Source organism: Marmota marmota, unplaced genomic scaffold (genome assembly GCF_001458135.2).
Source record: "Marmota marmota marmota unplaced genomic scaffold, marMar, whole genome shotgun sequence".
NCBI lineage: Eukaryota > Metazoa > Chordata > Mammalia > Rodentia > Sciuridae > Marmota > Marmota marmota.
This window is the reverse complement of record NW_025999977.1, coordinates 40765812-40778242: the sequence shown is the minus strand read 5'-3', so window position 1 is coordinate 40778242 and position 12431 is coordinate 40765812. Positions and strand designations below refer to the sequence as shown.

Genomic DNA, 12431 nt, shown 5'->3' with positions numbered 1-12431 from the left:
TATTTTTATGAGGTGCTGAGGATCAAACCTAATGCCTTATGCATACTAGGCAAGCACTCTACACCAAGCTACAGCCCCAGCCCCATAGGATTCTTTTTTAATGATCAAATAAATCAAATTCACCCTAATACTTCCCAATTAAGAAGATGCCAGGAGTTTTACATAACCTTATCAAAGTGTATTTTCTTTCTCCCAATTTGAAAAACTTGATACTGACTTCAAAATAATTTCTCATCTGCTTTCCCCATAACACCACAACTTTTTCAGAAGAAAACATTACCCTACAAAGAACAAATGGTTATTTTGTAAAAAATATATTTTAGTTGTTGGACCTGTATTTTACTTATTTTATGTGGTGCTGAGAATTGAACCCAGTGCCTCACCCATATAAGGCAAGTGCTCTTCCACTGAGCCACAGCTCCATCCCCAACAATGGTTATTAAAAAGAGTTTAAACTTTAGCTCTTTTGGTTCTTAAAATGTATTTCACTAGGGATGTATAGATAGATTATTGCATTTTAAAGTAACTTGTAATAGTTTCTGCTTGGTTTATTTCACCCACTGGATACATAGTTAGGTTTCTTGCTTTGCTTTACTTTATAAACAAATATAAATATATAAATATCTGTGCATATTTATTCATGGCAACAATTTTTTTTTAGGAAAGTGAAAGCTGTACTTGTTTCTACTTTGCTCTTTTCACCTATTGTAGTAAAAGAAGTGTTTGCTGCTTCTTCCTCACATGGCTCTCGATTTGTGTCTGTGCCATGATTTATTCAAATAGCCCTTGGTTGATCATCATTGGGCTACTTTTGTTTGCTTTTGTGATTACAGACATTGCTACAACAAATAGATGAATCTTTTCATGTTTTTGCTAGTGGATTGCTGGTATGGCTCCCTAGAAGTAGGATTACTGAATCAAAGGGAAAATGCCTGTGTAATTTTTTTGAATATTGCTGCACAGAGGTGACACCATACATTTGCTTTTCCACCAGCAATTTGATATCTTGGGCTCTTCAAAGACATAGATATTATCTTCCCTTTTGAATGACCAGGAAAACCTTGGTAATAAAATGACTTTCATTCCCATTTTCTGATAAGGAATGTATAGTATAAAATATTTAAAAATTTAATTAAAATTTTGACTCTTGCTCTCAGCTATGAGTTTCTTTCTTTCCTTCCTTCCTTCCTTCTTTCTTTCTTTCTTTCTTTCTTTCTTTCTTTCTTTCTTTCTTTCTTTCTTTCTTTCTTTCTTTTTCTTTCTTTTGAATTGAACCCAGGGGTGCTTAACCACTGAGGCACGTCCCCAGTTGTTTTTTTGTATTTTATTTTGAGACAGGGTCTCACTGAGTTGCTTAGAGCCTCAATAAGTTGCTGAGAGGCTGACTTTGAACTCATGATCCTCCTGCCTCAGCTTCCTGAATCACTGGGATTACAGGCGTGCACCACCATGCCTGGCAGCCATCAGTTCTTGTTGGTAATATTTCCCCCCATCTTCTAGTTGGTTGCTTCTAATCTTTGCAGGTTTAGGAACCAAGTATCATGCTTTAGTTTGTTTCCAAAATGAGAATCAATAGGTTTGTCTCTCCTTCCCACTTCTTTGCTCAGGGCTGGACTTTGAACAGAAGGCTCTGGGTAGATGCAGTTAGGGGAAGTGAGATGGAGTTCTCCAGGTGGTCTCTGATTCGGTTCCCCAAGCCCTTGTCCCCAACATCATAGGCTTCCTTTAGGGGCTTTAAGAGGTATATTTAAGAGGTTCAATTGTTTTTCAAAGGCCAAAAACTTATCTTACTTTTTTCCCCCATATCCTCTCTGTGACCCATCTGCAGATGAGGATGGCTTAGAAGAGAATGCCTCAGAATCCTCTTACCTGGACCTGCCCAAGCAAGTTTCAGCAAAAACTACCAGAAAGATCCTGATGCTCCTATGTGATGAGTCGGTGAGGCCAGCCAGGACTGCTTCTGAGTCCTGCTGGGCTCTGTGCAGCCTGGGGTCAGGAGTGGCTGCCCTCCCCTGGCCATTCCCAGAGAGTGGGTCTCAAGAGTGAAGCTGGGGTCGGCGCTGGACTTGGGGGCCAGTTCACGAGAGAGCCTGTGCCTCTGAGCTGGCCCAGCAAGGTGTAGTCCAGGGGAGCTGGGAGCTCCTGATAACTGAAACCAGTGCTTGTCTCACCTCCATGAACCCACCTACCAGGTGTTGTGGCCACACTGGCTGTGGCCTTCATCTAGGGGCTCATTTTGAGGTTACTCTGGGTGATTGGAATCATCCTCTCCCTGATCCACTTCACAGGCTCTGAGTTCTGAATCCACCCTCCGCCATGCCTTCCTCTCCTCCATGCAGGGCCTATTGCTGGGTTGTGTAGCTCTTTGGGGAACATGGGTGAGGCGGGCCCCTGTGACTGGGTTGGGTTTGGACTGCCCAGTGGCTTGTGGGCAAGGTGAATGAGCACCTTTCTGAAGTGGGGGGCAGTCTACACCATGATGTTCCTGGCCTTGCTCCCTGGGAATGGCTCAGAGGCGTCCCTCGATGGCCTTCCTCCGGGGGTCTTGCTGCCCAGAGTCTCAGCCCAGGGGCTTCCGCCTGTGGAGTTGTCCTTCAAGAGTTACACAGAAGGTGGCTGCAGACCCTGAGCCCCGTTTCCAACTGGTGATGCCTTCCTCCTCCTCCTCAGGGTTTCCTCATAGAGAGCAAGCTGTTGAGCCTTCTCCTTCCCCTGGAGAAGAACGAATGCTATCTGCTGAAGTTGGACGCCATCTTCTCAGTGAGTCCCACTGGGCTGTGAGGACGTGGGGTGCCAGCGGGTAAAGCCTGCCTCATTCTAGTAGAGCCCCTCTGACTTTCTGGTTTGCCTCAGCCCTGAGACTAGGTGCAGGTCTCGTGGGGGCTTCTCTGGGCTCACTGTCACAGCCTTCCCTTCACTTACCCTCTGCACAGCAAACGGGCCTCGGCCCCATTTAGATGTCTCCCTTCCCTGGCCTCCTGCTGGCTTCACTCTGTGGCCAGGCTCTCAGGTTGTAGGTTCTTCCCTTCAACCCAACTCAGGTGTGTGTTGGTGCCCCCTTAGCTCTCTCCTACCTACCAGACGTGCAGCTTCCCTCTGAGCTTCGTTTCTCTATTCTGATGTCCCCCAGTTCATGTAGCTCCTCAGTGTTGGATCAATGTCCTCTACTCTGGGCCACAACAGGCTCCAGGCATGCTCAGTGGAGTGGCCGCATCTTCTCCTCTGAGGAGCTGAGATCAGCATCCCAAGCCTGGGATCTCTTTGATGGTGTCTGAACAGTGACCTATCCCCTCCCCCAGGCTCTTGGAATCGAGAGTGAGGATGACTTGTATAAACTGGTGAAGTTCTTCCTTGAATACCGAACCCATCATTTATCTTCCAGCCAGGTAAGGTGAGGTGCCACTGAAAAGGGCATCTCAGTTCTCCCGGAAGCCCCCAGAGGGCATTGCTGCCTTCAAGTAACACTTCTGGGCAATCTTGGGAGTTTACGCCAGGAATAGCTAACAGCATTTTCCTTATTATTATTTTCTATATTTGCAAAGGGAAGAGTGACGAGGGGAGAGATGCTATTGTCATATTGAGATCCAAGGGATCTTTCCCTGGGCCTTCCCTCAAAGCTTGGCCTCAGCCACTATAAGATCTGGGCCACCACAGTCCATCATTTTTGACCATTAACACTTTCCTGAAAAGCAAGGATTGTTTGTAATGCTATACATACCTTTGTTGTAACTGATTTCAGTGAGAGAACCAAATACCAACTCTTCTGAAGAGGTCATCATGTTAAAAAGATACAAGATTTTAATTCAAAAATTAAAAATTGGAATTAAGGGCTGAAAATGTAGCTTAGTGGTAGAGTACTTGCCTAGCAGGTATGAGGCCCTGGGTTTGATCCCCGGTACCACAAAAAAGAAAAACAAAACAAAAAAAGAATTAAAAAATGTGAGTGTGAGTGTCCTGACAGGTCTCCAAAAAGAGTTGGTGAAGTGGACAAAAAATCTGAACATTTGACAACAGTGATGACTGGTGTGTTGGAAATGGGCACATTCTAAGTTGCTGGTAGGAGTGCACATTGTCACCTCCAAGTGAGATTTGACAGTATTAATTACAAAACTCTATACACTTTTCAATTATTCTTCTAAAATTTTATTCTATAGATATGTCTCAATACAGTTGAAATGATGTGTTTATTGTGGCTTATTTACTTCAATGAATTGTCTGAAGTAACAGAAGATTGGAAACAACCTTCATGTCTGTCATCGAGGAATTTATTTGATAATATATAGAACACCTACATAGTGGGATACTGTACAACTTTAAAAAAACCAAATGGAAACAAAGAACAGGAAATTATTTATATATTTATACAAAAAGTCTGTAAGCCAAAAGAACAAATGAGAGAGAGAGAGAGAGAGAGAGAGAGAGAGCAATTTATAAAACAACATGTATAGAGTAGTATCATTTACATAAAAATAGGAAGGAAAAGTATTTTATGTGTTTACATATCTACTTGCTTATATAGACATACTGTTTCTTCATAACATTAATTTGCCTATAAGATATAAACTGAATAACCTGGGAGACAGAAGAACTCTTAAATTTAAAAAATTGACTGTGTATTATGATTCAAAATGACAATTATGACATGTCCACTTTATGGATATCAAGTCAATGAACACCTGTGGACCCAGATTTAGAAGCAGAACCTTGTCATTGTTTTGAAGCCCTCCCCTGCCCCACGTGCCTCTTCCTGTCCATCCCCCATCTCTTCCTGTCTTTCTCCTATTTCTGTCCTTGTGCGATTGTCTCTGTGACTTTTTATAAACTCTGTTTTCTTCTCTTCCTGTCTCTCTTCACACACTGGTGCGTGTGTGTCCCCGACCCACTCTCTCCTGTGCGCCCTTCTCCAGATCGGCTCCTGGACTCAAGCAAACTTGGAGCAATCAAGCTTCATGTCAGCTCTGGAGAGAATGAGCTTGATATCAGCGACAGGGCTCGAGAGGAATATGATGCGGGAGCCGGAGCAGGAGTCAGAGCAGGAGACGGAGGAGGCAGAGTCCTTGGAGGGGGAAGAAGAGGAGAGCTTTGTGGGCAGAGAGCTGGAAGAGAAGGAGGCCCCGCCTTCTCCCAAGCTTATCCACCCCAATGAGGTTCTCAAGGTTCTGGAGGCCTTTGTCCTGGGTCTGAAGAAACCCAGGTGTGCAGGGCACCAGAGGGCTTGCCTGAGACCTGGGAGGCGTGGGTGCTGGGAGCCAAGCAGAGGCTAGTGAGTGAAGAGGCTGCTGGGCAGAGAGGAAAGAAGTGGGGTGCAGGGCTGACTGATGCTTTCCCCATTCGTCACTGGTTCACCAAACATTTATTGAGGTCTGCCATGCTTCAGCAAAACGAGGGTAACTCCTTGTGGTCAGAATGACATCAAAGCCTATGTGAGGTGTGGCATTGTTCAGAGGGGGAGATGGCCATCCCCATTTGGCATATCAGAGAGAATTTGGGGTGGAGACGGCACTGGAACTGGATGGGCAAAGTAGGGGTAAGGGCTTTTCAGGACATCATAGCGCAGGGGAGGCCTGATACATTCAGGAGTCATGATGGCAGGGATGGCATCATGATGAAGGGATGTGTCTGGGAGTGGGACCAGTGAGTGGGGAGCTAGGTCAGCTCTTGGAGAGCCTTGCCTGTGTGCCCACGATCTTTGCCTTTGCCCTGGTGACTGGAGCTGGGAGAGGATATGAAGCAGTTGGGGAGCCATGATTTGACTTGCACTTTAGAAAGATCCTTTTGATAGCAGACGGAGGTGATGCTGGAAACAGGGAGAAATGGAGAGGCTTGTCTGGGTGGGAGGGAATGCTGTTCTGGGTTAAAGACATCATAGAGGGCATGGAAGAAAGTGCCAGAGTTTAAGAGCTGATGTCAGGATGCATTCACGGAAAAAGGGGGAGGCATAGTAATAAGCTGTAAAGTAGTGAGGTGAACAAAAAATTGGGAGAAAGAGACATGGCTTTCCCCTCACTGTATCAACACAGACTTTTACCTTCACGGAGGGAACAATAGCCCCAGTCAGGAACATGGAAGCAGGTGTACTTTCTGAGAATCTGCCATAATCTAAGAGACTTGGACAGCTTGGAGGGAAGGTGGCAGGTGGAAAGGCAGGATGTCTGTGACTGACTTCAGGCACTGAGATTAGCACTGCTTGGGGGCCTTGGGTGTCAGGTGGAGATCATGGCATTAGTGCTCTTGACCTGCAGGAACATCCGGGCAACAATGAGAATGGCAAATTCTTCACGAGATAACTCAAAGGACTCTGATTATTGGAAGGCCCTGACTACAGTTATCCCTCCCTCCAAGCAGAACCTCTGGGATGCTCTCTACACAGCCTTGGAGAAGTACCAGTAAGTGTGTGTCATGAGCCAGGAGGAGGAGGGAGCAGGGCAGGTCTGTAGGGGCAGACCCTGCTCTGAACAGCCACACTCCAGGTCACACTCAGTCTTGAGGAGAAAAGCTGGGTGTGGTGGAGGGGGTAGGGGGAGCTTTGGTTGGTCCGGCCCTGTTCTGTCACTAGCCTGTGGTCCTCCTCTGTGTCTAGCCAGAACAAACATAGAGGTCCTGGTCCTCACTTGGCAGAGGATGGAGGATTCAGTGGGTCTCTAACCTGTTTTCCTACCCAAAGCCTCGTCCTGACCCAGAGAGCCAAGTTGCTGATAGAAAACAATTCTCTGGAGCAGCAGAACTCGGAGCTGCAGATGCTGCTGCAGCAGTATCTCCACTCCAAGGTGGGTGGGCAGCAGGGCGGGCCATAGCTGGGAGCAAGGAGGAGCCCCTCCCCAGGGGCCAGGGGGTTTAGATGGGATGCAAAGCAACAGTAGCACCTCAGGTGGAGACAATGACAGGGCAGTGGGTATTGGCAACCAGGTTGTGACCACGTCTCTTTGATGCTTGTGGTTTTGGCACCAGCCGGTTGGGACTGTTTTTCAAGTAGTGCCAGAGCCAGCTTCCCAGCTTACACAGGCCCCAGTTTTTCTCCACTCTAACAACCCGTGTGAGGTAGAACTGTCCTCCCGCTTCACAAAAGACAGCAAAACCTGGAGGCTTAGGGAGACCCCCAGAGGCCAGGGCCAGATCAGCTTCCTTGGCCTGTGATTTGACTCAGGGTGCCCTCATGGGGAGAGGTGTCTGTGCTGGGCACATGGGCTCTGCCCAGCTTTGTGCCTCTTCCTGCAGGAATCGTGGTGTCTCCCTTGGCCCGGCCGAGGAGATCGGAACCGTACTGCTGTAACAGTCATGTGCTCTCCTCTCCTGTCCTTAGCACAGTGCTGTCCTGTGGCCCGGAGGGTCATTAGTCATCAGCTACACACATGTGAGGCAGCTGAGGCTAGCCCCGAGTCCGAGCATGGGACGCATGTCCCCAGCCTAGTTCAGGTCCTAGGCTACACCTGAAAGGCAGATAGTGTGAGCCTTGGCATCATGATGGCCTCTTGGCCTGTGACAGGACTCAGACATTTGGGGACCATGTGGCCCTTGCTTCCATGGATGCTGTATACAAGAGCATTGGGGGAGGGGAGGGGGTGCACTGGCCAGTGAAGAGGGGAGGGGGGTTTAATGGAGAGGTGGGGGCAGGGGGAACACTAGGAGAGGTTGCTGGCCAGAGCCCAGGGGAACAGGAAGCCCGGCAGCCTTGCGCTCTGTGTGTGCGTTAGCTTTGAGAGTAACTCTTGCAGGGGTCTGGGGACTCAGGGAGAGCTAGCAGGCGCACTGGAACCCCAGGGGACAAGAAGAAGGAGGGCCTGGGGGAAGGAATGACCTTCACTTTCTTTTCCAGATAAACTCCGAACTGCAGATTCCTCCGACTCATGTGTTCCGGGTACCCACAAAATAGAGGTGGACCTCAAAGGGCTGATGTGCCCTAGCTGGCACTGGGGCTGGTGCCAGAGCTGGCACTTGTCATCTAGTGATCTGAGCCCACTCTGGATTTTCCAGAGCTGTCTTATAGGCTGTCAAAATAAGTCAACAAGCGAGTCACCTGTTTCCTATAGTTCTGATTAAAGTTTTTTGAAAACTGTGGCTGAATCTCTGTAAAGAGGCCAGATCTGATTGTGTGTGTGTGTGTCATGAGGGAACTTTGTTCCCGGGCTCAGGTCCTGGTGTGTGACCAGACTGAGGCCAGTGGCCTGGGGCACCTTCTTGCTTCTGGGGACAGCTGGTTTCTTTTCTTTTCTTTTTCTTTTTCCAGTTTGAAACCATATTTTATTTTTAACATAGCTAGAAATATCCAATAACTATATATTTTTAAGCAGAAAACTTTCTTTTCCTTCTTATAGCATCATTAGCAGAAAAAAAAAGAATATTTCTGGTTTAGAAGTGATACTGAGTCTTTAAGAAAATGAAGACTGTTGTATTTATGGAACTTAAAAAGTCAAAAGCACAGGACACATTTTCAGAAGAGTAATTTACTTTTACCCATTTATATTCGTAATATTCGAGTATAGTTAGGTCATGTATAATTAAGTCAATCAAATCAGGAATCCAGGAAGAAACTGTTCTTCTTGAATTAGCACAGCACACATGAGATTTTGAGAACATACATGAACAAAAAAAAGAACACTGGCAAGCCCAAATCCAGGGATAAATGGTGTTTTTCAAGGATTTTAAAAGCATGCTCCATTAGCATTTCCTCATTTTTGTAACAGATGCATTTCTGTCTACTCATGTACAGCAGAAGGTTAGAACCTGAATAAATATACTAGAAATGTACTACTTTATAAATGTACTCCAAGGAATTTATCATTTCCTTTATCTTTGCAGGGACAAAAGGGAAAGAAAGAGGTGGGGGAGTTATGGTTGCAGTATTTAAGGAAGAGCGGGGGCAGCTGGTTTCTATGGGTGGAGGCTGGAGCTCTTATAGGGTCATGAGCCTTCAGATTGTCTCCAGGCCTGAGGGACATTTTCTGTGCTCTTGGGGCCCTCTGTGCATCCTGGTGTGCCTTCTGGGCTGGGGGAGGCTCCTCCTGTTCCTGAGGCTCATCTTGATCCCTGGGCCACGAGAGGCCACCACAAGGGAAGAGTTGACCAACCCAGCTTGTCTGCTGACCTGTGCCCCACGGAGGTGGCTTTCCCCTCACTGTATCAACACAGACTTGTCAGCTCAGTGTTCGATTTATTAAGAGAAAAAATCACACTCAGGAAAGGACAAACAGCCAAGAGAAACCCAGTCGCAGGCAGGGGCAGCACTTTAAGCACAAACTCCTGGCGGCAGCTGCTGGGTAGGCAGGATTGCCTCAAGGGTGGGGCCGTGGTGACATGGGCTCAGCGCAGTGCTCCTGTCTGGGCTTGCGAGCACCGCCTGGGCAGAGGGGCCTGGGTTGGGCACCTGTAGACAGGCGGCTGCCTGGGAAGGGGCAGGAGCCAAGCGGAGCGTGGGCAGACACAGCGGCTGCCCTGGGGCTTTTGGGCAGGACTGGTGGCATCGGCTGCGCTCACAGGACAGGGTGGAGGTGCCCTCTTGCTCCCTGGGACTGGGCTGTGTTCCTTAGTTAATCTCATTAAAGTTTTAATCCTGGGCTCAGAAACCCCAGGGGAGGGTTTGGAGCAGGGCTTGAAGGAGGGTGGGACCCCAGCAGTGGGGCAAGAGGGACCTGCTCCAGGTCCCCACCTCTTCCCGCGCTCCCCGGCCCCCAGGCAGGATCTGAGGCACAGGGCTGGGCACGCAGCAGTCTGGGCAGTGCGGATGGCAGCCTGGCAGGCAGGAGGCAGGGCCCGGCCCAAGGCTTGGAGGGTGGACGTGGGGCTCCTCAGGCTCCCCAGGGAGGGCAGGAGAGAGTCCAGGCTGCAGGAAGGGAACAGCAGCAGGGGCTGGAGAGGTGCCGGAGGGAAGTGGCAGAGCCTCACGCCCCTAGGAGCTTCTTGACCATGTAGCCGGGGAGGCTGTAGAGGAAGAGGGCCAGCAGTAGCAGCCCCAGCAGCGCCAGCACGATCTTGATGATGAGCCACTTGTACCGGGTGCAGATGAGGTACTTGATGGACTTGAGCGGGTTGAGGAACCAGACGAAGGCCGTGTCGGGCCGGCTGGGGGAGAGCGGGAGGGGCTGGTCAGGCAGTGGCACAGGCAGCCCCCACAAGGCACCCATCCTCTCCCCTTCCAGACCCAGAGGCCCTGAAGCAGACCGAGCCCCGCAGACTCAGCCATGGGTGCTGGAGCCCGGGGGTTGCCTACGTCAAAGCACCAGCTTTGCTGCTTGCAGAGCCTCGTGCTCCTCCCAAAGCCCCTAGATGGAGCTCCTGGGCATGGGGCAGCCACCTGGCCTCGGCCTTGACACTTGAAGCAAGGGCAGTGGCCTTGGAACTGTGGACCTGTACTCAGCCGCTCATCATATAGGGTTGTGTTGTCCCCTGTTCTCAGGGGACCAGTGTGGCACTACCTCTTCCTTCATAATGAGTACAAACTTATGTCCCACCAGGCCTGGCCAAGCAGGGCACACTGCCCTCGCCGACCTGCTCCACCTTCTTTGCTCTGCCTTCTGCGGAAATGAAATGCTCTAGCTAAGAGGCTCGCTGAGCTTTACCACTAAGGTTTGTTACAAAAACAGCAGTTTTCATAAGAGATCCAGATATAAAGTGAAAGTACTGAATATGCTTTGTCAAGCTACCCAGCACCTCCCAGAGTACATGGGCTATGCTCCAGAGTGAGCTCAGTACACATGGGACAACGAAGCAGGGACTTTGGGCACAGGGCATCTAGTTTGGACTCCAGCTATGGCTGGCACCTGTTGGAGCCTCCATTCCTATGGATGGTAGTCATAGCTGATTCCTGGGGCTGTGAAATGGTGAAGCAGAGTGCCTGTGAAGCTCTCAGCCCGTGAGGTGGTGCTCAGTGTTGGCTGTTGAGGGTCTGAATCTGGATGGGACTGAGATTCCACAGGGCAGACTCAGCACCGCACAGGGACGTCTTGATGGGGGAAGTCATTTCAGGTTCTTGCTGGGGAATCCTAGCTCAACCTTTCCCCTTTCCTTGTCACTATCAATTTTTTATGTCAATAAATTGGAGTACAGTCTGCAAGGAATGTAGCTGGGATGGGAGGTGCTGTAGTTGGAAAAACGCTGGATTGGCAGTTTGGACACCTTGGCTGGAGTCCCACTCAGCTCTGCCCTAATTTACTGGGTTGGGTTACTTCACCTCTCTGATTTAACACATAAAAATGTGAAGTAGCCACTTCTAATTCTGAGAATATTATTCTGTTTTGAAAGTTTGAATGTTTGTGAGGGCTTGTGTGTATGAGCATTTGTGTTTATGGTTTAACTGTGTGTGTGTGTGTGTGTGTGTCCATGTGACAGCAGCCCTTGGTCCAGAGGCAGAGGGGAGAAGTACCAGACCCGGGAGGCTGTGGGGCTCAGGCCCCAAGGATCTTCTTGGCCAGGTAGCCAGGCACAGAGTAGAGAAACAGGGCGAGCAGGAGGAGCAGCAGCAGGAGCAGCAGCAGTTTGAGGAGCAGCCAGCGGTAGGTGTGCCACAGGAAGTAGCGGGCAGACTTGAGAGGGTTCAAGAACCAGATGAAGCTTGTATCGGGCCGGCTGTTGCATCAGGAAGAAAGGACGGGGGAGCTGGGGCTGGGTTGGTGAAGGGCCCCTGCTGAGGGGAAGTCCACCTGGGCAGAGTATATGAGCTCTGGGTCCTCAAGGCCAGCTGAGGCCCAACACCACCACTGGTCTGCTTGCTGGCAAATTCTGGGAAGAACCTCTACCTCTGTGGCTGGGGAGAGGAGCTGCTTCCTTGAACCCATCCTTTGGCTCAGAGGAAGGTGGTGGGGTTCAGGAGTGGAGGAGGGGGCTCCCCCACAATGTGGCTGTGACCCAGGAAGGAACACAGGTTGCCTGAGGAGTGGGGGCAAGAAATCCAGAAGGTTCTGGTCCCTCCTTCCTGTTCTGCCCCTAAGACCAGCACGGCTGGGGGTCCGGGCAGGCAGGGCACTCACTTGGGTTTCTCTAGGGGGTCAGGTTCGTTGCGGGCCAGGCCCACTGGATTCTTCTCAGCCTCCTCTGCTGTCAGCAAATGCAGCTCCGCCTCCACTTTGCCCTGAAGAGAAGAACAGAAAGGTCCCAGGGCTGGCCACTCCACCCTGGCCCAGCCTGGCCCACTCCCCAGCAGGAGGCGGTGCCCACCGTGAGCTCGAACTCGTCATTCTCATTGCGGGCCAGGAGTGGCCACCAGCCTTTGACCCGCTTCTGCTTGAAGATGGAAACCAGGGGCACGTCCACCTCCCCGGTGGCCATCTCCATGGTGCACTGCTTGGCTGTCTTTGCGCCCCGCGGGAACCGGTTCAGGTCTAGCTCGATGGCCCCTGTGGCAATCTTAGAGTCAGCTCTGGGCAAGCGTGACAGGGGCAGGGGATTTGTCCCCACATTTTGCTCAGGCCCTCCTTCAGCCTGGTGGGCATCTCCTGGTG

General features: G+C 50.0%; 2 protein-coding genes across 10 annotated transcripts in view; one reads left to right on the top strand and one right to left on the bottom strand.

Annotated features, from left to right (window-relative positions):
- Drc1 (dynein regulatory complex subunit 1) overlaps positions 1 to 8055 on the top strand; it is a 44702-nt gene extending 36647 nt beyond the window's left edge. Inside the window, exons 11-17 of the mRNA XM_048804954.1 lie at positions 1829 to 1938; positions 2671 to 2760; positions 3300 to 3386; positions 4908 to 5194; positions 6243 to 6386; positions 6665 to 6767; positions 7814 to 8055. Of these exons, the coding sequence (XP_048660911.1) occupies positions 1829 to 1938; positions 2671 to 2760; positions 3300 to 3386; positions 4908 to 5194; positions 6243 to 6386; positions 6665 to 6767; positions 7814 to 7870 (878 nt within the window). The 3' untranslated portion in view covers positions 7871 to 8055. The remainder of the gene's footprint in view (positions 1 to 1828; positions 1939 to 2670; positions 2761 to 3299; positions 3387 to 4907; positions 5195 to 6242; positions 6387 to 6664; positions 6768 to 7813) is intronic.
- Positions 8056 to 8430: 375 nt separating this feature from the next.
- The window catches only part of Otof (otoferlin), an 88465-nt gene continuing 84464 nt past the window's right edge, over positions 8431 to 12431 (bottom strand). For 4 of the 9 annotated variants that reach the window (XM_015479892.2, XM_048804684.1, XM_048804686.1 and 1 more), the window contains 4 exons: positions 12148 to 12326; positions 11961 to 12061; positions 11357 to 11559; positions 9921 to 10056 (listed from right to left, as the gene is read on the bottom strand). In XM_015479892.2, coding sequence (XP_015335378.1) covers positions 11379 to 11559; positions 11961 to 12061; positions 12148 to 12326 — 461 coding nt within the window. In that variant the 3' untranslated portion in view covers positions 9921 to 10056; positions 11357 to 11378. Of the gene's footprint in view, positions 10057 to 11356; positions 11560 to 11960; positions 12062 to 12147; positions 12327 to 12431 lie in introns of those variants that run through there. The other 5 variants (XM_048804685.1, XM_015479895.2, XM_015479894.2 and 2 more) reach the window with 2 other exon arrangements.